We start from the raw sequence: 25177 nt of genomic DNA on the forward strand, positions 1-25177 counted from the left end.
CCACACTCGTCGTCACGCCCTGTTTCAGCACACACAAAGCCAATGGAAGCAGCTGTACCGTTAAAAACAACGCGTCCACTATGTTCTACAGACACAGAAACGCCTGGCGAATTATAACGGAGTTAACCCATTAACGGCACCTCATATCACAGAGCGGAGGCCCATCTCCCTTCTGCTAACTTGCGCGCCACTCACAGGGGAACAGTGGAGCTATTTAGATGTGACAGAGCAGCAGTGTTTCACTGACAACCTCGCGCCGTCCCACAGATCTCGTTGAAGAAAAAGCCTCGGCGGCAGCAGTGTTTCGGTGCTCGAGCATTAAGTAGATGACATGCTGGTTACCCTATTTATCTTGGGCTGAACCTATTACAGCACACAGTTAAAATGCACGGCCTTCAAGACGGATGGCTAAGTCCTTGGTGATCCGCTAATAGCGGCGCCGGGATGAGCACAACACTTGGATGATGAGTGCACAGAAGGAGACGAAAAAAAAGAAAACTACCTGGTGGGTGTGAAACTATGCACATAAAAATGGAGGGTGGGGGGTAACAGAGGTTACTTGTCGCTCCAGACAACGCTGTAAAGTGAAGGTTGTTGATAACATAGCTGTTGTTCCAGCTACGAGAACACAGCTTTCAGGCCTGATGAATGCTCTGCCATTCATCTGCCACCAGCAGCTGGGGTCGGCTCAAGCAGCTGCCTCATAGGCTAACGGGGATCTTCACCTCCCGGGAGGAAAGTTTGAGTGGCAGACTGACTGCAGGCGGCCACTTAGCCAATCTCTGTTATTTAACAGCCGAGCCGTCTTGGCAGAATCCGGCGGCAACCTCCGCCGACTTGCATTCTCTCTAGTGGCCATCAGGGGGCGACTCCTCTGGTTGTATAGAAGTCTATGAGAAAATGACTCTACTTCTCTCTTGATTTATTCCCTCCCTATGAGTTTATGGTCTCAATCTCTAGTTTCAAGTCTTCTTCAACACAGCATGATGTTCATTTAGTAAATGATGGTCCATTTAGAGTCAAACAGACCATAAAGCAGGGGATGCTTTAGGGCGGGGCTACCTTGAGATTGACAGGTCTCTACCACGGTGTTATCCAGTCTGACAGTTGTCTGCGTTTGTTTTCAAACATTTTGGTCGCCTAAAAATGTCTTATTCAGCGTTCGGTTGTACTTAGCTCCACCTTCTTGCGTCACTTCTGGTTCTAAAAAGCATCCCAAGATGGGGAGGGCCAAAAACAAAGATGGCGACGGACAAAATGCCGAACTCGAGGCTTCAAAACCGTAGTACCCAAACCAATGGGTGACATCACGGTGACTACATCCACTTCTTATGTGCAGTCTTTGGGTAGAATCGGGTAATGTCGGGTCATTTAAGAGGTAGAACACATAAAAAGGAGTGCACGTAACACTTCCGCTCCTCCAGAGCGAAGTGATTAACTTGATTTCATTAAAGCTGCAATGCAGCAATAAGCCCAAAGACTCCAGTCACAGCAGTAACTGCCAATATGAAATATATCAGTGCAAACTAAGGGAAATGGGTAGAAATGACTTCCCAGGCTCAGCATGAACAGGCTTCTAGTCTCAGGCTATTTTCACACATCAGTTTGAACGTGTTGTTACATGTCAGCATCTTTCTGCGTCTTTTTAAAAAGATAATTTTCGACATCTAAAAAAAAAAGAAAAAGAGCAGCACTTAAATTTCCTCTGCAGGGCATTCACAGGCCACTTGAGCCAGCAGCTGTGCTCCTTTCCCACTGTTTTCAAAGCGTTGTCTATTGCTCGCAGGATAAACAGTGTGCCAAGGGAGTTAATTATGATTATGCTGATAATGATTAATAGCAGTAGAAGTCTTATTAGTTGTGATGTTTGGCTCCACAGGTAGATACGTTGCACACAGCATAGCAGACTGTGAACCACACATAAGGCTATTTGTTCATGCGTTTATGCGAATTTTCTTGTCCTAAATTTACATAAAATGTCATGTAGGAATCAGATGTTTCTGCGTTTTTTTAATAAATCAGATGTAGTCTTTAAAGCTACTACGAGGAACTTTTTTTGTGTTGATTCTGGCGGTCCCTGTGGACACGAGCGGTAGTGTTTCTGAGCACCAGAGTCCCTTTAGAAAACATTTCACTGCAGCAGAGTCTGACAGTCAGCAGGGGAGGGTCTGAATAGGCGACTTCTATATTTACTACAGCCCTTCTGATCTGATCCATTACACACCTTCTCTTTTGGGACACGGTGTGGTGTTAATAGTCACTATTACTATAATGATCTATAAGCAGCGGCTCCTGGCAACTGAACACATGCTTCTGTCAGATATACAAAACACAACGCTGTGAGAAGCAGGCCGACTATGAATATTAAATAAAAGAATCCCAGAGCTCAAGTTATAATATATTGATGCAGTGCTCCCATTTATTGTTATGAACCCGTAACTAGGCCTACATATCATAATAGCCTCCCTTGTAAGTAGCAAACGAAAACACCTGAAGCCCTTTGATCCTTTCGCTGCATTTTCGGTTGAGCTTCTGGATTTGGTTTTGTTTTCAAGGTGTATATCCAACTCCTTTGAAGAGAAACAGGCAACAACATGTACCAGAAATACAAAACAGTCTCACCAGCGCCTTTCTTCATATCGCACTTGATGTTTTGTTTTTTTAAATCATAGACTTTTCCAATGCAAACAGGCAATATGTTCGAGATACCGCCACATTGTTGTTGTGGTTGTGTTGAAACGAAAAGCACTTTTCTGCAATGAGAAAGCAACAGAAAGCTAAGTATGAAGTGGTATTCGTGATAAATAATACCCCCAGAACAACCTCGACTGTCTGAGGCGGAGCTGCAGCGAGAGAGGGCTTGATTCCCCAACGCACACTTCAAAATCTTCATCCTGTCAAAGGCGTTGTGGTACGAGTAGGTGAGAAAATGTTCCCATCAGAACTCAATGAATGTCGCCGACTCCCAGCAGTGGAGAGCGTAGCAGCAGCAGCAGCAGCAGCAGCAGCGGCGGCTAACCGCAGCATTATTCCTCTGACAGCAGAGCAGGAAAAAAAGCCAAGATGAAACGGTCCGGCTTACCTCCGCTTCCATTCACTAACAAGAAAGAATGAGGCGCTGAGAAGACGCCTTCTTTTCGCATCATTATTACATAATCAAAGGGCCACGGCGAGATGAGGGACACGCCTGGGGAGAATCCGTCCCTCATTAAAAAGGGAGCTCAGTGCACCAAATGAGACCATTTTTTTTTAACGGACTATCACAAATATCTTTATCCTCAGACTTGTCAATGTGTTCAAGCTGCTGGTGTTTCTCTGATATAAGCTGAGTTTCTGCTGTACTGCCTTGCATTTCTAATGTGACTGCCTTGCCCACTCTCGGGGCTCAGAATTGAGCTACTAGCCAAGAAAGGAAATAAATTATGACCGAAATATCAATTTTAATTCCCTTTACACTGCATTTCTTTTTCTCAAACTGATGATTACGCTATTCATACTGCGGTACACACACACACACACACACACACACACACGCACGCACATACATGCACATGTACATATAAAAATAAAAAGCCAAGCATATTTTTATTTTTTTTTTCCTAGTTCTCTTAACTGCCTTTCCTGATTGAAACGCCATAAAGAGAGTCGTTTCCCTCAGCGCTCAGGGAAATGAATCAAAACATCCCCGAGGACGACACCTTTAATCCCCGCGCGGGAAACAAAGTCACATTTTTTCAGATGGGATTTAGAGAGCAACACCCAGTCTGGCTCGGTCGTGGATGCACACCCCGAAAAGAGACGTTTTGCCTCATTAAACAGCAGACTTGTTCATATCTGAGGGAGAAGTCGAACACTCTTGTGCAGTTAGAAGTCTCTTAATTAACTCCAAACACTTCAGAGAATGAGCGCGGTGTCATACATGTTTTTACTAGAATAAGTTGTTGAAAAACTGTCTATAAACCGCCGCTGGTGACACTTCAAAAGGAGAACTTTAAACTTGAACAATCTTACGCAATATCAATCTATCATTTTATTATCTTATGGCAAAGTGCTGTAATTGGCCTGCCTGCCTCGTCCACTCCTGATTTAAATCAATGATTTTCTACATTTCCTAGAATGAATTTTTGAGTACCAACAGATTAAATGACAAACCACGTTGTTTGTTTGTCCTCTGGAACGGCTCTTAGAAGCATTTTGTGATCCGATTATTTGTCTGTGCCTTCCACAAATGTTACACTTGTTGTGTGTGTCCCGACGCTGTTGTTGAGGTTTGGTTAGGTTTAGGGAGACATCTTTGGTCGAGGGTCAAAGGACTTCTTTATTAAACTTAGAGCGTCTTTATCTTCTGTACTGAGACGTATTACCCGGTGAAACTGCACATTTGACAGTTACAAGATGGATTTAAATCAAACCCTGTGCATTTGATTGGACCGCTAAAAAGTGGGCGGGCTTAGAATGTAGAGCGATCCAGAGCTAATGAGGACGCGGTTCCACACACACACACCTCCATGTCACTAAAAGTCGCCGCTTGTCATGATAATATTGGTTGAAATTGTTCCGTACTAGCTTACATCAGCACACAGGAAGCAAAGATGATTGGATTTTAAAATACTATATTATTTACGCTATGTATTTTTGCATTAATATTGTTATACGTGTGTTGTATATGAATATTATTGAACACGATATGATCCCAGATGTGATCTAAAAGGTTGCAATAATAAACACAGGATTAAGGTTAGGGGGCAATCGTGGCCTGTGACTGTTGGCTGAAGGGAGGATCGAACCAAAAGTGTTGTCAAATGTCAACGTTCTATACAACCATAATGCACCTGGATGTTTTGTAAATGTGTCAAACACAAACCCGGTGGAATAAAACAAGTAGTACTGATGCTCTCAACAATAAATTACATGTTATCTGGTGCAACACAGGCATGGTGGGTTTGCTTCCAGTGGCAGTTTTGATTCAAAGATTCGAGGCATGTTTTATTCATACTGACGGCTGTTTCGTGTCAACTGATGTTGCAGAGAAACCCCTTCGTCCGTTTTCCGCAGCAGAATCTTTTGGTTTTAACCTTTGGCCTGTCAGCCAGCGTGACAGGAGGGACTGTGTTGGCTCGGACAGTGGAAAACAAAGGCCCTGTCACTACCCCCCCCCCCCCCCACACACACACACACACACACACACACACACACACACACACACACACACACACACACACACCCCACACCCCACACCCTCTCCTGAGCAGAGAGCGATAAGCACTGACACACAAAAAGTTTTGGGCTGTCCGACTAAAAAAAGAAAAAGAACAACATCATGATCTCACAATGGAAAACCTCCTCGCTGTGAACTCGGTGTGTCAGGAGAAGGGTAGCAAGAGAGAAGCAAAACTAGCGCACGTTCACTGATGTGATGAGAGAAGGCTTTGAGGATGACTTTCTTTTATCTGCGCCGAGTCGAGCTGACAACCAAGAACTTGAATTTCTTTTTTTACAGCGAGATGGCAGTCATCTCCAGCCTCATACAAAAACCATGAGTACTGTCTGCAACACAAAGCTTAGCAGTCTGCAGACCTGTTTTATTCTGATAAATGCTTCATCACAGCAGTTCTCTGATGCCATAAAGGGCATAGCATTCGATTTAAGAGTGTGTGTGCATACTATGCCCTTTTCCCTCTGTGACAGTTTTACAAATGTCTAATCCCAACCATATAACTTCTACAACAACTTCCAATAAAGCAGCCTCGCGCCACACAAAGCGCTGAATGGTGATCATACGGGAAATAAGCGTTTTCCCCTTCCAAACAACAGGCATTTACACAGATTAACAGCCTTTGTTGAAACATACCATTACCACATAAGACCCTGTCGAGAAGGACCAGATGTCAGATAATAGGCTGTGCTGAGTGAGGTAGGTGCTGGCCTGAAGCCATTGAACAAGTAACAACAGCTTCTTCCATATAAACCTCTGCACTTTAGGGACAGCTTGTTGTCTGGGTGGGCAACCCCCTCATATACCTTGAGACTGCGTGCGTTGAATATAGCTTACACATGGGGGATAAGTATCCCCCATGTGTAAGCTACAGTACATCCACCACCGTGTACAAATGAATACACATATGAACCTTAATATCCATGCACCCTGTTAGATCCAGCAAGCCCTCTGTTTTAAAATCATCATTAATGAAATCTAATAATGTTGGAGAAAACAATGTGTTGCACAGGTCTAACATGAAAGTCATGTGAAAAAAATGCATTGCACATGTTGCTGTCTGATGCTTGTTATAATGTACAAAGGACCAGCTTAAGTCTATCTCATTAAACGCTACTGGGGGTGGGGGGGTTATTGGCTTAGCCGGCTGGCTGGGCTTTGCCTATGAGCCGCTGCAAGAAAACAGGCATTATAGGTTATAGATCGGCTGCTGCAGGAGCCACCTACAACACACATACACACACATACACACACATTGTACTCTACTGAATGTAACAAAATCAATTAAAGTTTAAAATGAAATGCACAGGTGAGGAAGAGCAGAAGTTGCAGCACAAAAAGAAGGATTGATTACCTTTCCTAGACTTGAACCTTTGTTTTTCTGGCCAGTTTTTGGCATCACACCCGTGCCTTCTCCTCCTCTGCTGCTGCTGCTGCTGCGGCAGCTCCGGTACCGTGTCTGCTGCTGCTGCGGCGGCGGCTCCGGTACCCTGTCTGCTGCTGCGGCGGCGGCGGCGGCTCCGGTACCGTGTCTGCTGCAGCGCTCCGTGCAGCTCCTCAGACCCAGCTCACCGCGACCAGTTCACACGTTTCCAGTCGGTCCGAAATAGCTCGAGCGAGCGACTCTGAAAATAACTACCGCACCGTTCAGAGCGGCTGCAGTCAGTCCGAACGCAGGAGACGGTCACAGTAGCGACACCCATGGGTGTACGAGCACGGTCTGCAGCAGGTAGCGGCGCCCTGACCGACGGCTATACTTCTCGACCCGCCAAATGTGCCAAGCGTCGCTGGTCATTCAAAACCACAGTCATGTGTGCGTGTGTACGCGTGCGTGCGTGTGTGTGTGTGTACGCGTGCGTGTGTGTGGTGCAGTCAGAGCCAGTCGGTGCCCAGTGCCACGCAGCGCCGCAACATGGAGCACTGACCTGCCTATCACTGTGTCAAGTCGTTTAAAGCGAGCAGACGTGTGACTTCCGGTAGTTGCTTTCAAAATAAAATAAAACAAAAACAGTTGCAACGTTTACATTGGCTGGAGTAAAGCGGGTGAAACCAAAATCTAAATATAATTGAAATCATATTAATGAACTCAACAAAAAAAAAAAATGTTTACTTTGTTTTTCGTTTTTGTCATCATCCTTACCGTATTTCCGGTATTTAACGTGTTTTCTCCAACCAGCTTGACACAGCTGAACAGGAACAAACATACGGTGTGTGTTTATGTGCGTGTGTGTTTGTGTGTGTGTGTGTGTTTGTGTGAATGTGTGTTTGTGTGTGTGTTTGTGTGCGTGCGTGCGTGCGTGCGTGTGTGTGTGCGTGTGTGTGTGTGTGTGTGTGTGTGTGTGTTAAAGGCGGGCCGAATGAATTATTTATGATGAAATAAGGCACTAATACCTAAATCATTCATAATTATTCAGGACAAACAGAGCCGATGCCAATCAAACTTCAATTCGTCTCCTCTACAGATGATGGCAAATGACATTTTGCGCTGATGGATGGAGAAGAGGTCGGCGAGTGTCAGACATTAGCTGACCTCTTCCCAGATCAGTCAATACAATTACAGGCCTAACAGCCAGAATTACAATCAGGGATGTTGCATAGAGTGAAATTAAGTATGCACAGTGTTTGATTATGGCCTACAGGGTTAATGGCCCTCCGGTCATCTATTTAATGTCTCACAATTAAACTAATGTACAGTGTTTGCTGAAAGGGTCATTTTTAAAAGGGAACATTTAAATGTGTTGAGAACAGCTCTGATTACATTTGTGGTTGTTGTTGTTGTTTTTATAATGACTGGTGGTCGTGGTTACATCATCTTTTTTTTTTATTTTATTTACCACTACATTAGAGCCGAGTGATGTGCTTATCTGGCATTAGCTTTAATCTACTTATTCTCTTATCGTGTGATTAATTCGCAACCAGCATTCGGATATGAGAGGGAGGGAGAGCCGTTCCTTGCATGGTGCCTCCATAAAGTGGCCCTCTGATTTACCTTCTCCTTTACACCCTGTCAACAAAATGCATTAAAAAACTGCTGAACCTACAGTTTTTGTGACATTCGTTCTCGTAAGAAAGACCTATGCTACCACATTTCACACTTGACACGAGACGCTCCATGGAAACGTGACATTCGGACAAAAACAAAAACAAAAACACATTGTGAGATGTTTAAATATAACGTATATGTGTACAGCTGCCAGCTCGACGTCCTGTAAGTGCCTTCATCTTTTTCTCCTCGACCCGTCCAAAGAGTGAGTCAGCGATGTTAAAGTGGTGTCAAATGGGCCTAATGATGCATCTGAATGTCATTAATGATGATTATGGATTTTGTTATATAACGTTACAGGAAACGTATGTCCTCTCTCGCTCTCATCTTTATCTTACAATTTTAAAATTTAACACAAAACGTTTCAGATTATAATGATATATATATATATATATATATATATATGTGTGTGTGTGTGTGTGTGTGTGTGTGTGTGTGTGTGTGTGTGTGTGTGTATGTGTGTGTGTGTGTATTAAAGGTGTCTATTTTTTATGTATGGAGCCAAATATTAATTTATTTGTAGCTTAAATCGATAAGAGAGATTTTTAGTTGATAAATGTTGATTTTCCAAAGAAAACCCAAGTTTACTATTTTTCTCCAAGACTTTGCAATTTTGCTGAGAACAAAAAGTATATCCACAATGAACTAATATAATTGCATTTTATTGGGTTTAAAAAATAATAATTACACTTTTTCTGTAAATTTCTAATGTTTAACACTATTTAAAATGTGATAAAAGAACCCCCCCCCCCCCCCTCCCCAAAAAACAGGAAATGTTTCCTCAACTTGTGGATAACTGCAAGTCTGAGGTTGTAACATGTCGCTGGCACACAGTCAATATCTGACAGTGGATACAGGTGTTACACCTGTCTTGCTTTCCCTAGGATTATTTCACACCTGAGCCTGGAAATGTTCCTCCACACTTGCCAGCTGCCGTCTGTTATGTTGTAATTATGTCAGATAGTTGTTTGTGTTTCAGCGCTTTTCCTCAAAACCAGGAGCGACAGCTGAATATGTCACGGGTGCGAAGGAAACAACTAAATTTGGTCCATCAGGTACTGAAAGTTGCTAAACAGTTTATGAAAACCTTCCTTGCTGTCTCACTGTCTCTTTTCAATCCGTCACAATCAGGATCAAAGGTGAGATAGAGAAGACAGATACATTGGTGAAACCAGAGATTCCTGGCATGCAGTCTTTTCCCTCACTATTGCAACCTGCGAGGAAGGCCTCACAGGTGACAACAGCAACAACAACTTACACCTACATGTAGAGATCACAGCAGCTGCAGAACACACTCGCAGCATTTTACCACAGCCTCAGCACAGCAGCATCCTAGATTTACGCTCCAAAACCTCTTTGCTCGCCATCTGCAGTCGTCCCCCCGCTGCTCTGGGGAAGGTGCTCCGTCTGAGCCGGGGAGTGCACGCAATAAAGGCTCGGTGTCCTGCCCGCGAGCCGTCTCCGGTGAAGCCCAGAGCACGACTGCAGAGCTGGCAATGACTTCAAAGATTACCCGCAGGGGAGAGGCCCTCCTGGCATCCAGATGTAAGTTTCCTTTTTTTGTTTGCATTTTAGCAGGTTATGCAGCGGCACACAACCGGCCAGTCCTCTCACAGTATCTAGTGTTTACATTTATCTCTATATTTTAGCACCTATGCCACTGTGTTTGCATTGCAAGCCAATATGTTTGATATCTTTTCTGAGCACAGCTTTTTATTTTTTTTATTTTTTGCATCTCCTTCTTTTCAGTACACCCTGCTCTGTGTCAAGACTGTAGGCGTCCCAACGGTGCTTTCAGTTCAGAGCCCAAGACAATAGTTTGTAGAGCAGCGGTAGAGCAATCGAGGCCACTTATCATTGACAAACTCGACAGGGGCTCTGCGGCGATCTGCCGAACCTCAAGCACAGGCCGGATCTTGACACCAAGGTGGAACCTCTGTCACAGGAAGTCCACCACGGTGGCCCTCGAGAAGGAAGGATGTACCAAAGAGCTAGCGCACAATCAAGGATGTCCAGCAGCCCAGTCTCTGAGAGACGGCAGCGAAGAGATTTCATGCAGACCCAAACTAAGGTGAACATATGATAAACAGATGAATGTGTTTTTGTAGTTTATTATATTTTTCAAAAATATATTTTTTTTTTTATCGACCTTAAAGCCTGGCTTTTTAATTATAGGCCTACACTGAATAGCCTCATACATTAGAAGAGTCAATCGTACAGTTAAGTTGCGTTATCATTCAAAATGAAATGTCCTCAAAGACATTCTGATTCATACGTATACTATAGGCCGGCTGGGTACCGACGAGGATTCATTTAATCTAAGATTAGTTCTAATCAGAGTTCAGAGTTCAGGAAAACTAGGTTTAAAATGAGTAAATCCAGATTTAAAATTAAGCAAAGCTCTGTTGCACGATTAAAACTATAATCTCTGTTTAGTAAATCCAACCTTAAATAGAGTTGAATCGATATGGAGATGCTTGCTCGCCCCAAACTAAAATAAACACATTGCTGTCAGGACCTAATAAAATCTGTAGGCTTTAAAATGAATTCTCATCAACCAGGACTGACATCTTAAAGGAATGCCTCTTTAATCCCGGCTTTTTGATAATGCACGGAATAGTTTTACTGGCATTGTTTCATTTTACAGTTAAATTATTGAGATATCAGTCAAAATATTCATCATATTAGAATTTATTCTGGTTTAAACTTGGATTTACATACATAGATTAGGTTTAATCCTAAATCTAGATTCACTTATTTTATTTTATCTTTGCTTAAAACTTTGTTGAAATCTTGTTGAACTTGAATTGTGTCATGTCCTACTCTATTAAAGGTTATATGAGGAGATATTTGGCAATGAGGAGGATAGGGACAGCTGTCGGATCTGCCACGGTAGCGACAATTCACCAACCGACCCGTTATTTCTGTGCCTGTGTTCGGGAAGTCTGAAGTTCATTCACCTCGACTGCCTGAAGAATTGGACGGGTGAGTCGAGAGCTGATGGCGATAGCGGGCCAGATCAGCAAACGCAGATGCTCTTATATGCTGACCAAGACAATAATTATCCCAAAGAAGTTGAATGCAAAAGAGTGATTTATATTCAGGGATCATGGTTGATATGTTTAGAAATGTGTATCCACTCTCTCCAGGCTCAGGGCCCTATTCTGCCAAAACATGTGACCTTTGTAAGGGGAGGCTGACACCGGACCTGGAAGCTGCTCACAACAAGGTCCGTGGATTGTCTCCAGTAACCAGTTCAGGATCTCTGAAAAGAGACACAGCTGTTTAGTTTCTTCAGATGTATTTTTTTCGCCGCTTTTGAGCACCACAAGCCGAGTGTCATGTAGTTCCGTTTTATTGGAGAGATGGCAGACACCTCTACGGTCGATACCTCCAACACACGGCCACTCACACCAAAAACAATCTAGATCCTTAAAGAGCACTGCAGGTCAGAGCAAACATTAGTTCTGATTTTGGGGTGGACTGTCCCTTTAAGGTACCTGAAGAGAAACCATGAATCAAGAATGCAACAGTTACATCACCCAGAGGCTGACGTTGAATGATGACCAATATAAATAGATTTGATATTTAGAGAGTTTTGAGTGCGTTAATCAGACCAGATAAAAACTCAGCATTGATATGATGAAAGTTATGATTTTGACAACATTCTACAATATGAAAGTATTGGAAACAGCACCAAATCAAATCTAGTTCCAAACACGTTTAAAATATTCTATGTTAAACTGAGGGACATTTTATTTTTTACATAGAATGGAAACTACAATTCTTTGGTTATTTATTGTGTCCTCAGTTTGGAAGGGTGCTCAGAAGACTCGGACGGTGGATGAACCTCGCACCGGGGTCATCTTGACGCTCAGCTGGACCCGTTTTCTTCTTCACGTCTCGGCTGATGTGCAACTAAACACGAGTATTACAATAAAACACTCTGCATCGGATTCAAGCGAGTGGATCAATGTGGCAAATGTAAAAGCAGTGAAGATAGACCGTATATCAGCATTAACTTATTGTTTAATACAATATCCATTACATTTAGCAAACTATCAAGTGTTCAGTTCTATAATAAGTCATCACTCTTTCATTACATGACACATTTCAGAACACAGATGTTGCTTTAGACAACTTCGACAGCTGGAAATCAAACTCAACCATCCACAGTAGAAGTATAGAGTGAAGTGTTATCTAGACTCGAGTTGATGTGACAGAGGAACTGGTTCGAACAATGTGCGTCAAAGTCACATGAGCGAAATCACTGATGCTCCTCCTTGAGATTCCTGTGATGTGGCTCAGCTCTCCAACTACCTGCGAGGCATCAAAAAAAAGATCAAATGTATCTGTGACCGATTCAGTACACACTGACATCAAGGACAATGACTCTATGTAATATTTTGCTTTAATATGGCTGCATATTACGTCCACAATTTGACATTTAAAACACAGAAAATAAATTAAATTAGTTTTTTTTTAATACTAATAAAAAGTGTTTCACCTGTTCCCAGTTTCTGACATAGAGGATGAATGTGGCCACAGCGATGACACCGACACCAAGAAGCATGCAGTCCTCAGTCACTGTGACGAACCTCTCTCTGTTTAAAGAGGGATTCTTTAGTACTGAAGCAGCTTCTATCAATATTCTTCATTTACAATTTTAATAGCTATCATCCAACTCTGTTGTTTTAGGTTAAGAGTCAGATCTTTAGCTCAGGAGTTGAGTCAAAACCCAAAAGAGAGCTTAAAAGCAGACTGTATAGAAGAAGTGGACGTAGTCTCGATGACGTCATCCATTGGTTTGTGGACGGCTGATTTGAAGCCTCAAGTTTGGCATTATGGACGTCGCCATCTTGTTTTATTTGCAACCAGAAGTGACACGAGAGGTCGGAGCTAAGTGCAACTGAAAGCTGAATAAGACATTTACAATCAGACTTCTTTTTGCAACCAGAGGAGTCGCCCCCTTGATGGCCATTAGAAACAATGCAAGTGTAAGACATTGGCATTGACATTATTGACGTTAAGCATTGGCTTCACTTTTCAGAACTGGAGGTTGCTGCCTGGCTGAAACGGGGAATGGATAATGGAATGTTTGTGTTCACCACATCAAAGGTGTAGGTGTTGTTTCTGCTGCCTCCATCTGACCAGAAAATCAGTTATTGCATATCTAATAACTACCTCACCAACACTTTTAGGCCGCACGTATAACTGAACAGCGCTCTAATGGACTGCGTTTATTTAGCGCCTGCCTATCGGGAGCACTTTGGGGAAACTTTGAAGGAAACTTTGAAGTGCAGACTGGCGGACTGCAGACACTGCTCAGCTGGTCGGAGTCTCCTCGACTACCAATCAAGCAGCGTGTCCACTCTACCATGACAGGAACCACCTGTTCCCAAAAAGAAATCGGAAGATGTGTCTCAAAGAGAAATGTGCTACCTGTGTTCTTTGGACGGGCTGACACACTGAATGGTCGTCACTAACAAGGAGTCGTAGATGGCGGCCCTCTGCAGGCTGACGAACTGGAGAACGTGGTGGCACAGTTGATGCAGTCGCTCCACAGGGATGGATGGCTCGTTATGTCCTGCAGAAGTTGAGTCACACAGCTGTTCAATGGATATTGTTACATCATAATATTTAATATTAGTTACTCTGTGTTTCAATATGAGATGTCTTACCCAGCACCTCCAGAAGGATTTCCACATATGTCAGCGGGTTGGGAGCATTTAGTCTGAACTCAAGCCCCTTTAAGACCATCAGCTCTGATTCCAGGAGAGTCTGCTTGGAAACGCTGTGGCCGACTGAACGCAAAAAGCGCACAGCTGTATTGTTGTCGATTATCTAGGGAATGTTTGAATAATTAAAGTAGATTACTTCATTCTAAATAACTTTGAAATGTATAAATCAAATGCAGTTCAGAACTTACGTGACTGTGCAAAGACAGTTTGCTTGCGAGTTGCACGCAGGAGAAGACGATGAGCGGGAATTTGTCCTTGAGCTTGTCCAACACAGCATCCTCGTGACTTCCTGGTTGATCAGCAGCTGCACCTTCAGGTGTGGGCGTGGTCAACAAATCCGTAAGGTGCTTGACCATGAACCTGGGGGGAGATGAACATTCACATAAAGCAACATCATAATGGGTGTGGTGGGGGCAAAGAAAAGGCGTGGCTCCTTCTTACCTTTGAAGGAATTCGATGGCATGGTATCCGGCCAGCGGATCAAGACCGAGGTCTTGTGTTATCAGGAAGATGTATTCTACGACCGAAGATGGAGGCGAAGAAAAGAACAGCAGAGAACAAAACAGACAAATCTTCTGTTTGAACACAGCATGTTGGGACAGAGTTCATAATCAGAGCACACAAAAGAAAGGAATTCGTAAGGCAAGAAATGTGTTTGGGCAATTCTATGTACATTTTGAGGTACTTGTACTTCACTTGAGTATCTTAATTTTTCTGCTACTTCTACTCCACTTTATTTTGGAAGCTAATATTGTATCTTTTTACTCCAATACATATATTTTACAACATTAGTAACATCACTATTTACTTTGTAGATTCAGATAAATACAAAATATAAATGTAGCAAATAAATGATGTGTTGTTATGGATAAGATACCACATTATGATATAATATATATTATACTGAATCGAGCCATTCTGCATAGTCAGTACTTTTACTTAAATAAGATTTTGAATGCACTTTTACTTGTGAGTGTTTTTACACCGTGGCGTTGCTAAATGTATATCTTCCACCAACAGAGATCATGTAGTTCTGTGAAATGAGATCAATAAACATCAAATAGAAGTCATAACTCTGGTTATTCACTGACATTTATGAGACGTTTGCATTGATGCTAACTTAAACATATTAGAAGGAGTCATTGTAAGTGAACAATATTCATTTAAAATTCATCGTGACTCAGTTTAAAAGACATTAAAGTATTTCTTTGGTAGTTCCCTCTGTTCCATGAGAAGCACGTTCAAGAAACAGATTCCCATGAATATATTTAAATAAATTGTATGTCATGAACTACAAGGAGGCATACGGATGTTGATTAGGAGTTATTAATACTGCTTTCCATCTGCTCGGCTACCTGGAGGTGTTTGTACAACAGGCCTCACAGATCCAGGTGTATGAAACACAGACAGCTCACAGAGACGCTCCTGTACATCAACACCACCTGCTGACAAGGTTATTAAAACTATTGCCAAATGAGTCTAAGTCTGCCAATGCAAGCCTCGTTTATATGCAATAACAGTAATTTATCCAATAGTTGCAACAGTGAATACAGCTGTAAATCATGCATCAAGATGGAAAGAGGTATTTATCTAGCTGCACACTAATTATCACAGCTGTGTGTGATATTACACATTTTAATTGCACATAAAACAATATATAGCATAGCTGTTTTCTTCCTTCTTTGAGTGGAAATGTTCAGTAAATATAATAAAAATAGATTTCTCTCCAAATAATTATAGGCTACACGTAAACCCAGGTGCAAATCCGACGTTTGTGTTGCTCTTTCAGTAACGTTACTGCATTTAAAAAGGGCAGAATTAGCGTCAATAGTGCTCTCTGTGGTCAAATAAACGTTGAGCTACTTACCCATTAGTCTTTTATTTTTGAACACTCCGCTACATTTTGATAAACTGTTGAGGTTGTCTTTGTTTCTCTCGTTGAGATTAACGAGAAAATCTGTGAGTAGGTCAAAGGAGGCTTCCCCAAACTTGAAACTTAAACTTGGTCTTGGCGTACAACAGAAACTTTTCGCCATTTGAGCACAAAAATATATATTTACAGAAAAACAAGTTTGTGTTTGTCAAGTATAAATTGGAAAAGCCAAACTAAAATCGTGATTTAAGCTCATATCCTTCCAGAAGATGGCGCTATTTCCACGGTTTTCAACGTCTCCTGGTAGGAACCTTAAAGCTGCCGTTGGAGGGCTCCATTTGGCCGTTGCACCGTCAATGTGTTATTACTTCACTCGCTACAAACATGGCCGACAAGACGCCGAAGGAGCCCGTCAGTGCCCCAGTTGCGACCAGGATAGACCCGTCAAAAGAGCCCATTTCTCAAGAACAGCTGCACTTCATCCGGCAGGTAGAGCTCCAGCAGTGGAAGAAGAAAACACAGAAGCTGCGGACACGAAACGTCGTCACGGGCCTCGCCATTGGAGCGCTCGTTCTGGGAATTTGTATCCTTTGCCATGCGCAGTAACACAAGGTGAACTATGTAACGTTAGCATAGCATGCTAAAGTTACTCAGGGGTTGTTTTGACGGTAACTCGTTTTTTAGTGCGTGAACAAAATAAGACACGGGTTAAATGTTGCATTTGTATTAATATGCATAACGTGCCGTTCACTGTAGTATTTAATTGTAACAACGTTAAAGCTTCTTTAAGGCATGTAAGGTAAGGTAAGTCAGTCTACCTGATGACTTCCGGTGTCACATCAACCTGTCAAGACACTTCTGTTTTTACTGTTGTTATACATATGGATGACCATGTTTTGTCTTACTAAGTCACAATTGTACGGTTTTAAATTGACTCACCATTGCATAATGTTAAGCTACCATAAGCATGATTTTGTTTCATAATGCAAACCTTGTATAGACCTATATTAACACCATTTATAGCACAGGGTGGTCTTGATATTAGAAAAACCTCCCAGTATAATGCAACACTACTCAACTGCACTGCAGCTCCCAAAATTACTTTAAACTTGAATAAACACCTTTTTTTTAAAAAACTTAACAAAACTGAGCACTACTTAAATGATAAGTTGTGATATTTTGGTGTTTTTAATGATTAAAGGCGACCATAAGTGGTTCACACAGATAGCCAAATTAAGTTTTCAGGCAATTAGATGCCAATTAGTGACCGACACTCATGGCACTGTTCTGTTTGTTATATTTTTCTTCTTGCTGTCAAATATTTGCCTTGACCACTTGCTCCGCTGCTAGACGGCTACACATTTTACTCAGTCTCCCAGGAGCGGATCATGGATGAAATGGACGAAGAGGTCAAGCGTGCGAGACTGCAGGGAGCGAAGACCGGTGCCAACTGAGACCCACGTTTTTGGACTCTTGTGTGTCTGTCCTGCACTGCACTAAGAAGGGACTCATGTGGACTCTTGATGCCGCTGATATATATTCCATTGGTGGCCGCTGTCTTACATGTTGAGACAGCGGTGGACTTTGTTTTGTCTTGATTGTGACGGTGAGGTTCTGCTGCTGACTTATAACTAGATGTGTCTTGATTTTGATTAAGTTTGCCTGTCGGCGGAAAAGGACTTATCCACTGATCTTACATGCTTCCCAGACGGCAGAGTAATTTCAACCCTTATCCAACACGTTTCTGGCTCCGATCATATGATGCATATACAGTCAGCTAATGATGTTAAATCTACAGAGGCCTTGAACAGCAGAGTAATGCTGAAATGATACTCGGATAACCTGTTGAAACGTCTTTACGTCTATAAAGTAAAATTTGTAAAATAAAAATCTAATGTATGATTTCTTTTAACTGAATTATGTTTGTGTAACTATTCATGTGAGAAAAAGACACTTGAGTGAAGCAGTAAAGATGACGAAAGCAGCCGTGGTATTTACAATTGCATTTATTTTTGTCAAAATTTGATGTATGGAGTCTGATCGAGCCACCAAATCTTGAGTAGAAATATAAAATAAGACATTGTCAGGGAAAGGCACAGATTCAGCATGGCAGGACAGCAGCAGCTTCAGAAAGTAATACAATTATATATTTACATTCAAACCTTTTGGAACGAAAACTTCTCTGAATATATTATGAACTTTGGGAAATCTTACACGCGTTCCACTGCCAGAAGATTCAGTGTGTTCTTGATATTTCATAAGGCAACAGCTACACATTCACAGCTTGAACTAATTATTTAAAACTGTGGGAAGGTAGATCGTCGTTACTGTGATCGTACATAATAAACAGAATGTTCTCTACCTCCCTTATGGAAAAACAAATACCATGAAACATTACGTCTCAAGTGAACAGTCGTATCAACAAACATGTTAAAAATGATTGAGAACAAAAGAAGTTACTAAAGTGCACAAGGTGCTTGATCTATGGAACAAGCGACAAATTAGATTTTTGCTTGAGTAGGAGTTAAGGTTACTGACATGTTTAGTTTATCGTGACTTGTAAACATCTATAAATCTACTATATACACATGTACAATCAACAGGAAAGCCAGTAGTCGAAGACCGTGATGGATTTTTTTACAACTTATAACAGAAATCATATTTTAAAATTAAAACCAGCTACAGCATTTGAAGATTGATGTGTGATGTCTTTGCTAACATCTACTGCACATTTCAACAAATCTCTGTATTTAATTGTTCAAAAACTCTGTTGAAGCAAGCTACGCTTCTAACAACTCCTTCTTTGAGGCATTACATCTTCATAATGCATTGATAGCATTGATCTCCTTATTGTACTGCTGTGCTGTACAAAGTGACAATCATTTTCTCTACGTCTAGGACTGCAGTCAAACCTCTCCAGGCTAGAGAACCCAAAGATGTACTACAACAAAATGCTTCCATTATACACATTTGATTAAATCAAACTGTACGATGCATCTAGAGCCCCTGGAAGGAAATATTCACTGTGCAGTCAGCAGGTGCTCAGACGTTAACAAACTACAGCAAATAAGTTGCAAGATTATCTGAAATGTTGTCATTAAAAGGGCCAGAGCCTCGCTGGGGTTCACATTACGATGCTCAGATGGATCAACGGCAACAACAACCATCTTCATTCTGGGTCAAAGTCGGAGCAATGTCTCCGCAGCACTTGGTACCATCGCTTGATTGCGTTAAAGCTAAAAGCTTGCTCGGATAAAACGCTTAAAAACAACCGGTTTACTGTGGCAGCCTGCACTGACGTTTCAGTCTGAACCGTTGGGTCTTTAAGAGTTTATTTACAAAAGAGCATTCAAAACTTTTTAACATGATCCAGATTTGGAAGTTATTCTGTTCTTCGGCTGCAACAATTTCCCCAGATCAGACGGCGGGCTGGAAGCTGGATGTTACGGTTCCTGTGTGAATTCCAGCTCTTATCGATGACAGTTTCTGTATTTATACGTTGAGGTAAGTGACCACTGGCAGAGGGAAGCAGTTTGCTGATCGGTGAGCCAGTGAAAAAGCGATCCACCTACAGGACGGAGTTGGACCCCTGCAGTCACACTTCAGATGAGGTAGTGCAGATACACAGCGTGCTCGGCTGCAGAGTTTCTTACTGGGGAGGCGAGAAGAAAACAGATACACGAAGTGAGAACGAAGCATTTAGTGACATGTTTAAAAGGGTAGAATGTTAGTGACATGACGTCTGTTAATACACTCACCATTCTACTAATGTCAGTGGCGAAGGTGACGCCTTTGTTCAGTTTATCATGGGAGCCGCCGCTGCTGCTGCCTCCAATGGAGTTTCTCCTAATGATACCTAGGAGAACAAACGTGTCGTATTAACACAACGATAAAAAAGGTTGTCACATACAAGGTAGTAAATGTGGACATTCTCGCTTACCTTGGAGTGGCAACATGTCCAAGCGCTGCAGGCTGTTCCTGCGGGGCGAGGGGAAGCCGCCGCCCTTGGAGAGGCGGCGCTGCCGGCTGGAGAGCATGGCGGCAGGAGAGACGATGCCCGGAGGGGGAACCTTCCCCATCTTCTCATACAGCTCCTCAATCTCTCTCTTCTGGGCGGCCTGCAGGCTCTGCACCTCCGTCAGATGTCTGATAAGGGAGAAGAAGTAGCACATGAGTGCACTTGTACTTACATATTGTCCGCTCATGTGGTTTAACTGTATTGTGTATGTTTTTTTATCAGAATGTATCATGTTCTGCTGACATCCTTTGTATTATTTTATTTATCGCCGAACAACATCAGGCAAAGGGACTGCAGATGAAAACTAGCCTTTCAGCTAACTCATGGTACATTTACATTTGTTTGAATGGTGATTAATGTACATGTACCCATTTCAAATAAATAAAATGAAAAGTGGAAAAGACATTTTTTACTTTAATCTTGTGTTATGACACGAAGTCATTTAAAATGTGTGATGAGTGTGAGAGCCCCGGTGAAAGCTCTTAATATTACTATAATATTCATATTCTGGTTGACCACACACTCTTTTCAATGTCAAAAGCTGTGTTGACCTTTGTCACTTACTTCTCTCTGAGTTCCTGAAGCTCCTCCAGCAAGTCGTCGCTGTCGGAGTCGTCGCTGCTGATGTAGAGAGCGTTGCGGTTGTAAGTCATCAGCCACAGATGATGAAGGGCGTTGCTGTACTGCGGGCTGCCTGCCGCTCCGTCCCACAGCCTCCCCTCCATCTCAGCCGTCGTCACGGAGAGTCCGCTGTCCGGAGACGTCCCCATCAGGCTCAGGCTGTACGCTCTCCTCCGACACCTCTTCCTCGTCCTCTGTCGTTCCCCAACAACCTCTTCTCCCCCCTCCTCCTCATCATCCACCTCTTCTTCTCTGTCCTGCTGCTTCTCTTGGCTCCATCCCAGCTGCCCGTCCACCCCCTGGAGGACCCCCGTGGTGGACCCTCTGTGGGGATGCTGGTGAGGAGGGGACAGGGTGAGGGAGGTGCCCAGGCTCGTCTCGGACTCCCCCTGCTCCTCTGTGCTGCTCTCTGACGGGGTGCTGCCGCTGTCTGCCGGCGGCGCTGCAGCGGTTACGGCACCGGCTGGCACGGCGGGCGCAGGGATGTGCATGCTGGGCGACACCTGGAATCGCCCCACAGTGACGGGTGCAGACTGGACTTCTGAGAAGAGAAGAGAGAGAAGAGAAGGTGTTAATCTGGGGTGGCCAAACTGCGGCCTGCTGCCTGCTTTGAATGGCGGTGAATTAAAAAAAATATATAAACAAAAATTTGACAAGAGCATATTTCTAATAAATTACCCTGTATGTCAATTGCACATCATAGTGGAAACACTAGATGTCGACTGAATTTAGTGAAATTATCTCTTGGCACAGAAATCAATATTTTACCATTTTTACATTTTTAGTCTCTTTAAATCAAGCTTTATTTATTTATCTTTTTAATTATTTACAATATTTCACCTCTTTAGTCTGGCTTTTAATTGAGCTTTACTTATTCCAAATCCTACCTCTGGTGTTTCCTCATTTCCTCTTTTTTTTGTGGTTCTGTTATTATTGAATCTTTTATTAATTACAAAGAAATGTAAAGTTTGTGTTTGTGGATGGGGCGGTTGTAGTGTGTGAAGCACGTTTGTGTCAAATCTTATTTGTATTTTTTGATGCATCTATGGCAGATAATAACTGATAACTGTGATGGAGTTCTGGTGTCACAAACGCTGCATGAACTCACTTGGCTTTCAAATCCTGCAGTGCCTCCGTTCGCCCACTAAGTGTCCCTCTTACAGTAAACACAGACAGTGTTTGGGTCTGCGCCCACTGAAACAGAGGGGCTCTGTTGAGTGTGGGCTTCTGTGGGGTATAAACACCGACGGGCGTGGGTATGGGAGGAGGAGGCCTGTAACGAGCGCCGCTGCTCGCTGATTGGTCATTGCCGGTGGGAAGGGCCGCAATCACACCTACGTTTGTGTTCGTTCTGAATGGAACATTACATGCAGACTCGCCGTTACGCAATGGCTCCTGAGGTACTGCCAGTAGGTGATAATGTCGCAAAGGATACAGCGCAGAGAAAGAGAGAGGGAGCTGAAAACAACTCCAAGGCCAAACTGTCCGTAACCGAGATCTCAGACTGTATTTAGACCTAATACATCATGAAAAGCAGCAACGGGGTGGTGGGGGGAGAGGAAACTGCGTTTGTGTGTACACACATGCATGTGTTCTGGGTTTGTTTGGGCTGCAAACATAAACTTCATACAGTGTATGTCATTTTCCAGCTCTCCCGGCACTCAGGTCGTTTCTGATGCAGAGACGGAGGAGAAACTGTTGCAGGAATTATTTCTTACCCGGTTCAGTAGAGCAGGCTTTTGGTTTTGGGGTGCTGGTTTTCATCTCAGGTATAGCGGGGTGCAATGGAGTGCTGAAGGATGATAACTGGACAGGAAGAATAAACGTTGTTAGTATTAGACGTGACTCGTGACACATATTCACGGTCAGTTATCTGTCACGGTGCGCCAGCAACACTGTTTTAGTGTCGCAGAAATCCTTGGCCTAATGCTCGCTTAGATAAAATGAGCACAACACAGTGCAGCACACAGATTTTAAATAACGAAAAACGAACCTCTCATAATGGATTAGTGATTGGTAGATACTCAGAGCTGAGGTGTTGGAATAAAAAACATTGGATCGTTGTACAGTCAAATTTCTTTTAATTAATCTATAAAATAAAGAAGTGAAAGAAGTTGGATTTCCCAAAGCCCAAAATGGTGTCTTCAAATAGCTTGTTCTGTCCGACCAAAATACAAAGGAATCCAGTTTACAAGCAAAAATCCTCACATTTAAGAAGCTGGAACCGCTAAATGTTTGGCATTTTGGCCAGAAATATCATTGTATATCAAATAACTTTCTGTCGACTAATCATTTCAGCGATGATTTTCATGCACACAACATCGTTTTAAATAAGAGAGACTGAGGAAGAGGTAACTGAAGGCGACTCACAGTGCTTTCTGGGCTCTCAGGGGGAGATGTCGAAAGATCTGAGTTTGAACTGGAGACTTCTGATTTGGGTTCAGCATGAACTGGAACTTGTGGCAAGTATGAGGCCACGTAACTGCGGAGAATGTCCTCCTGGGTCATGCTGGGGGGACTGGTCGGGGGACTGAAGAGTCCAACCTGCTGAAAAGGCTCCTGAGGAGCCGGTGGAGGAGTGGAAGGCATAGACGGTGGAGAGATAGGTTGCAGCCAGCTTGGATGACAGCTCTGAGCAAAACCGGCTCCATCCAGTAGAGGCGAATTCTCAAGGTGGTGGTAGACGTTCTGGGCTGTGAGGTAATGGGCCTCTCCCGGTGAGTTCTGGTAATGTTGTGGGTACATGGAGGGGTAACCTGACTGTGGGGCCATGTGAGCTGGTAGCTGGTGGTGGTAGCCTGGATAGGAGGGCATCCCCTGGGCCGGCATGCCGGCGGGAGGGATGAAAGACTGGGCCATGCTCATCGCCATCGAGATGACATTAGCTAAGGAAAATAGAGGCTGCGTGTGGGCGGGCCACATGTTGGGATGCTGAGGGGTAGATGGAGACATGGTGACACCATCACTGCTGCCAGAGCTTTGGGTCTCATTGTGAGGACTTGGGGAACCGGGGCCCGGGGAGGAGGGGATGGAGGAGAAGGTGGGGTTACTGGCTACGCGTGTGAGGGGAGGATGGATGCCCGGCGTGGGGGAACCTGGAGAGCCTGGGTATTGGAAAGGGAAGTTATTGTGGCCCATGAAGGGCAAGTGGTAGTGCTGGTGGTGCGGCAGGAGAGACGCAGGGTGGTGGTGGTGCTGATAATGGAGGGGAGACCCTGGAAGACAAAGATTTAAAAAGCAGCTTTAATTTGATGTTTCTTGGGTAAAAACATGTACAACGAGGACAGTGTAGTTCTCCGCCAGGTGTTCCTAAAAAGACCACGGCTGTATTATGTAGAATTCAGAGAAACCAGTTAGATCACTCATTCTTCCTCTCTCCTCAGGGTTTGGTTCAGTTTCTTCTTGCAGACCCGTGCCAAAGACATTCGCCATGTGGAGAATGAATCTTTCCCGTACTTTCAAATAATGGTGTTTCCATGGTGAACAAAGAGGTTTTGTTTGAAGCATAGTACCCGACTATAATTACATTCGTAAACCGGAGCAGTTGCACACCGGGGCTTAGACGGCGAGGGATTCAGCATCAGTGGAGCGAGGCTCGATGCCTGTGACATTTTGGAGGAGCTTAAAATGGAACACACGTGTTTGTGTACACAACTCACTCGGGTCTGATTGTGCGATTTAAAAGTGGTCAGGATTTCATACATCACTCACTGGGGAATAGTTGAGCCAATATCCGAGCCCCATCCATTGATTTGACATTTACCTCAACAATGGCTCCACAGTTATAAAACCACACCTCCTGTTTCCCGATGATGCAAACCAGCCTCTACCTTTTCCAATGCCGACGGAAACATTAGGTTAGGCAACACTCTACAAGGGTGGCGGGCGGCCAAGAAGCATTGCGAAAGCGGACCATGCAGCGAACGTCCAGCGGAGAGGGGACAAGGAGGGAATAGAGCGTTCAGATACAGGGGACATATGGAGGACGTGTGTTCTTTAATTGACTTCAGATGCCCCCCCTCCCCTCCCCCCCCCGTGGGGAAAAGGACTTGGACGGTGGGAGGAGGCTTTCTTGGAAATTGTGTAGGAGTTTGTGCTGGCAAACAGATGTTGCCGACTATCGCTAACACTGGAGAAAAGCTCATGCTTTACAGCGGCCGCATTCACAAGCCAGAATGCGCCCTTCAGGTGAGGTAATTACCCAAGAGGCCCTGCTGCAAAGCGGACACAGACGAAGGCTTTGAGGTGTAAGGGATGGCGGAATGGCGCCACGTCTGAACAATACCAAGGACGGGCAGTGAGAAGGGGAGCCGAGGAGGAGGGTTTATGAGGTAGCTGAGCTTGGCTTTGACTTATTCTTCGCCAAAAGGACTGTAACAATTTCTCAGTGTGCTGAAACAGTAAACAATGCCGGGCCTCTTCACGCAGGGACCAGAGGGAGGGCTATTTACCTGGACCGTTGTGGAAAGACTGCGAGCGGATTAGAGGTCGGCCGGGTGAAGTAATGTCTGCACTGAAGACGTCTCCATTGGGGCACGGGGGAGAGCCACATGTCTCTACGTTTGGGTTAGCCACACTGAAGTCTACGACAAGACACACATGCATGAGCGGATGAGCATGCACTCAATTATCATGCACAGTTCAAAAAAAAGAAAAACATGCAACA

At 43.6% G+C, this 25177-nt stretch overlaps 4 protein-coding genes across 9 annotated transcripts in view; 1 reads left to right on the plus strand and 3 right to left on the minus strand.

Annotated features, from left to right (window-relative positions):
- The window catches only part of tanc2b (tetratricopeptide repeat, ankyrin repeat and coiled-coil containing 2b), a 127969-nt gene extending 121203 nt beyond the window's left edge, over positions 1 to 6766 (minus strand). For all 5 annotated transcript variants that reach the window (XM_079182741.1, XM_079182739.1, XM_079182737.1 and 2 more), the window contains exon 1: positions 6570 to 6766. The gene's annotated coding sequence lies outside the window, so the exon portion shown is untranslated. The remainder of the gene's footprint in view (positions 1 to 6569) is intronic.
- A 5692-nt stretch (positions 6767 to 12458) lies between these two features.
- Positions 12459 to 15949, minus strand: cntd1 (cyclin N-terminal domain containing 1; the record flags this gene model as incomplete). The annotated part of the gene is made up of 7 exons (XM_079182942.1): positions 15867 to 15949; positions 14441 to 14516; positions 14188 to 14359; positions 13940 to 14102; positions 13701 to 13845; positions 12766 to 12862; positions 12459 to 12578 (listed from the first exon to the last, which is right to left on the minus strand). Exons 1-7 carry the CDS (start codon positions 15868 to 15870, stop codon positions 12459 to 12461), a joined length of 777 nt encoding a protein of 258 aa, XP_079039068.1. The 5' UTR covers positions 15871 to 15949.
- Positions 15950 to 16256: 307 nt separating this feature from the next.
- On the plus strand, positions 16257 to 17750 carry coa3a (cytochrome C oxidase assembly factor 3a; the record flags this gene model as incomplete). The annotated part of the gene is made up of 2 exons (XM_079182786.1): positions 16257 to 16455; positions 17223 to 17750. 2 exons carry the CDS (start codon positions 16257 to 16259, stop codon positions 17324 to 17326), a joined length of 303 nt encoding a protein of 100 aa, XP_079038912.1. The 3' UTR covers positions 17327 to 17750.
- A 110-nt stretch (positions 17751 to 17860) lies between these two features.
- Positions 17861 to 25177, minus strand: part of wnk4a (WNK lysine deficient protein kinase 4a) — a 36701-nt gene continuing 29384 nt past the window's right edge. Inside the window, exons 15-21 of one of the 2 annotated variants that reach the window (XM_079182784.1) lie at positions 24963 to 25094; positions 22882 to 23726; positions 22230 to 22317; positions 20455 to 21052; positions 19813 to 20018; positions 19631 to 19728; positions 17861 to 19524 (exon numbers count right to left, since the gene is read on the minus strand). In XM_079182784.1, coding sequence (XP_079038910.1) covers positions 19522 to 19524; positions 19631 to 19728; positions 19813 to 20018; positions 20455 to 21052; positions 22230 to 22317; positions 22882 to 23726; positions 24963 to 25094 — 1970 coding nt within the window. In that variant the 3' untranslated portion in view covers positions 17861 to 19521. The remainder of the gene's footprint in view (positions 19525 to 19630; positions 19729 to 19812; positions 20019 to 20454; positions 21053 to 22229; positions 22318 to 22881; positions 23727 to 24962; positions 25095 to 25177) is intronic. The other variant, XM_079182785.1, reaches the window with a different exon arrangement.

The sequence above is a fragment of the Pholis gunnellus genome (assembly GCF_910591455.1).
Source record: "Pholis gunnellus genome assembly, chromosome: 21".
NCBI lineage: Eukaryota > Metazoa > Chordata > Actinopteri > Perciformes > Pholidae > Pholis > Pholis gunnellus.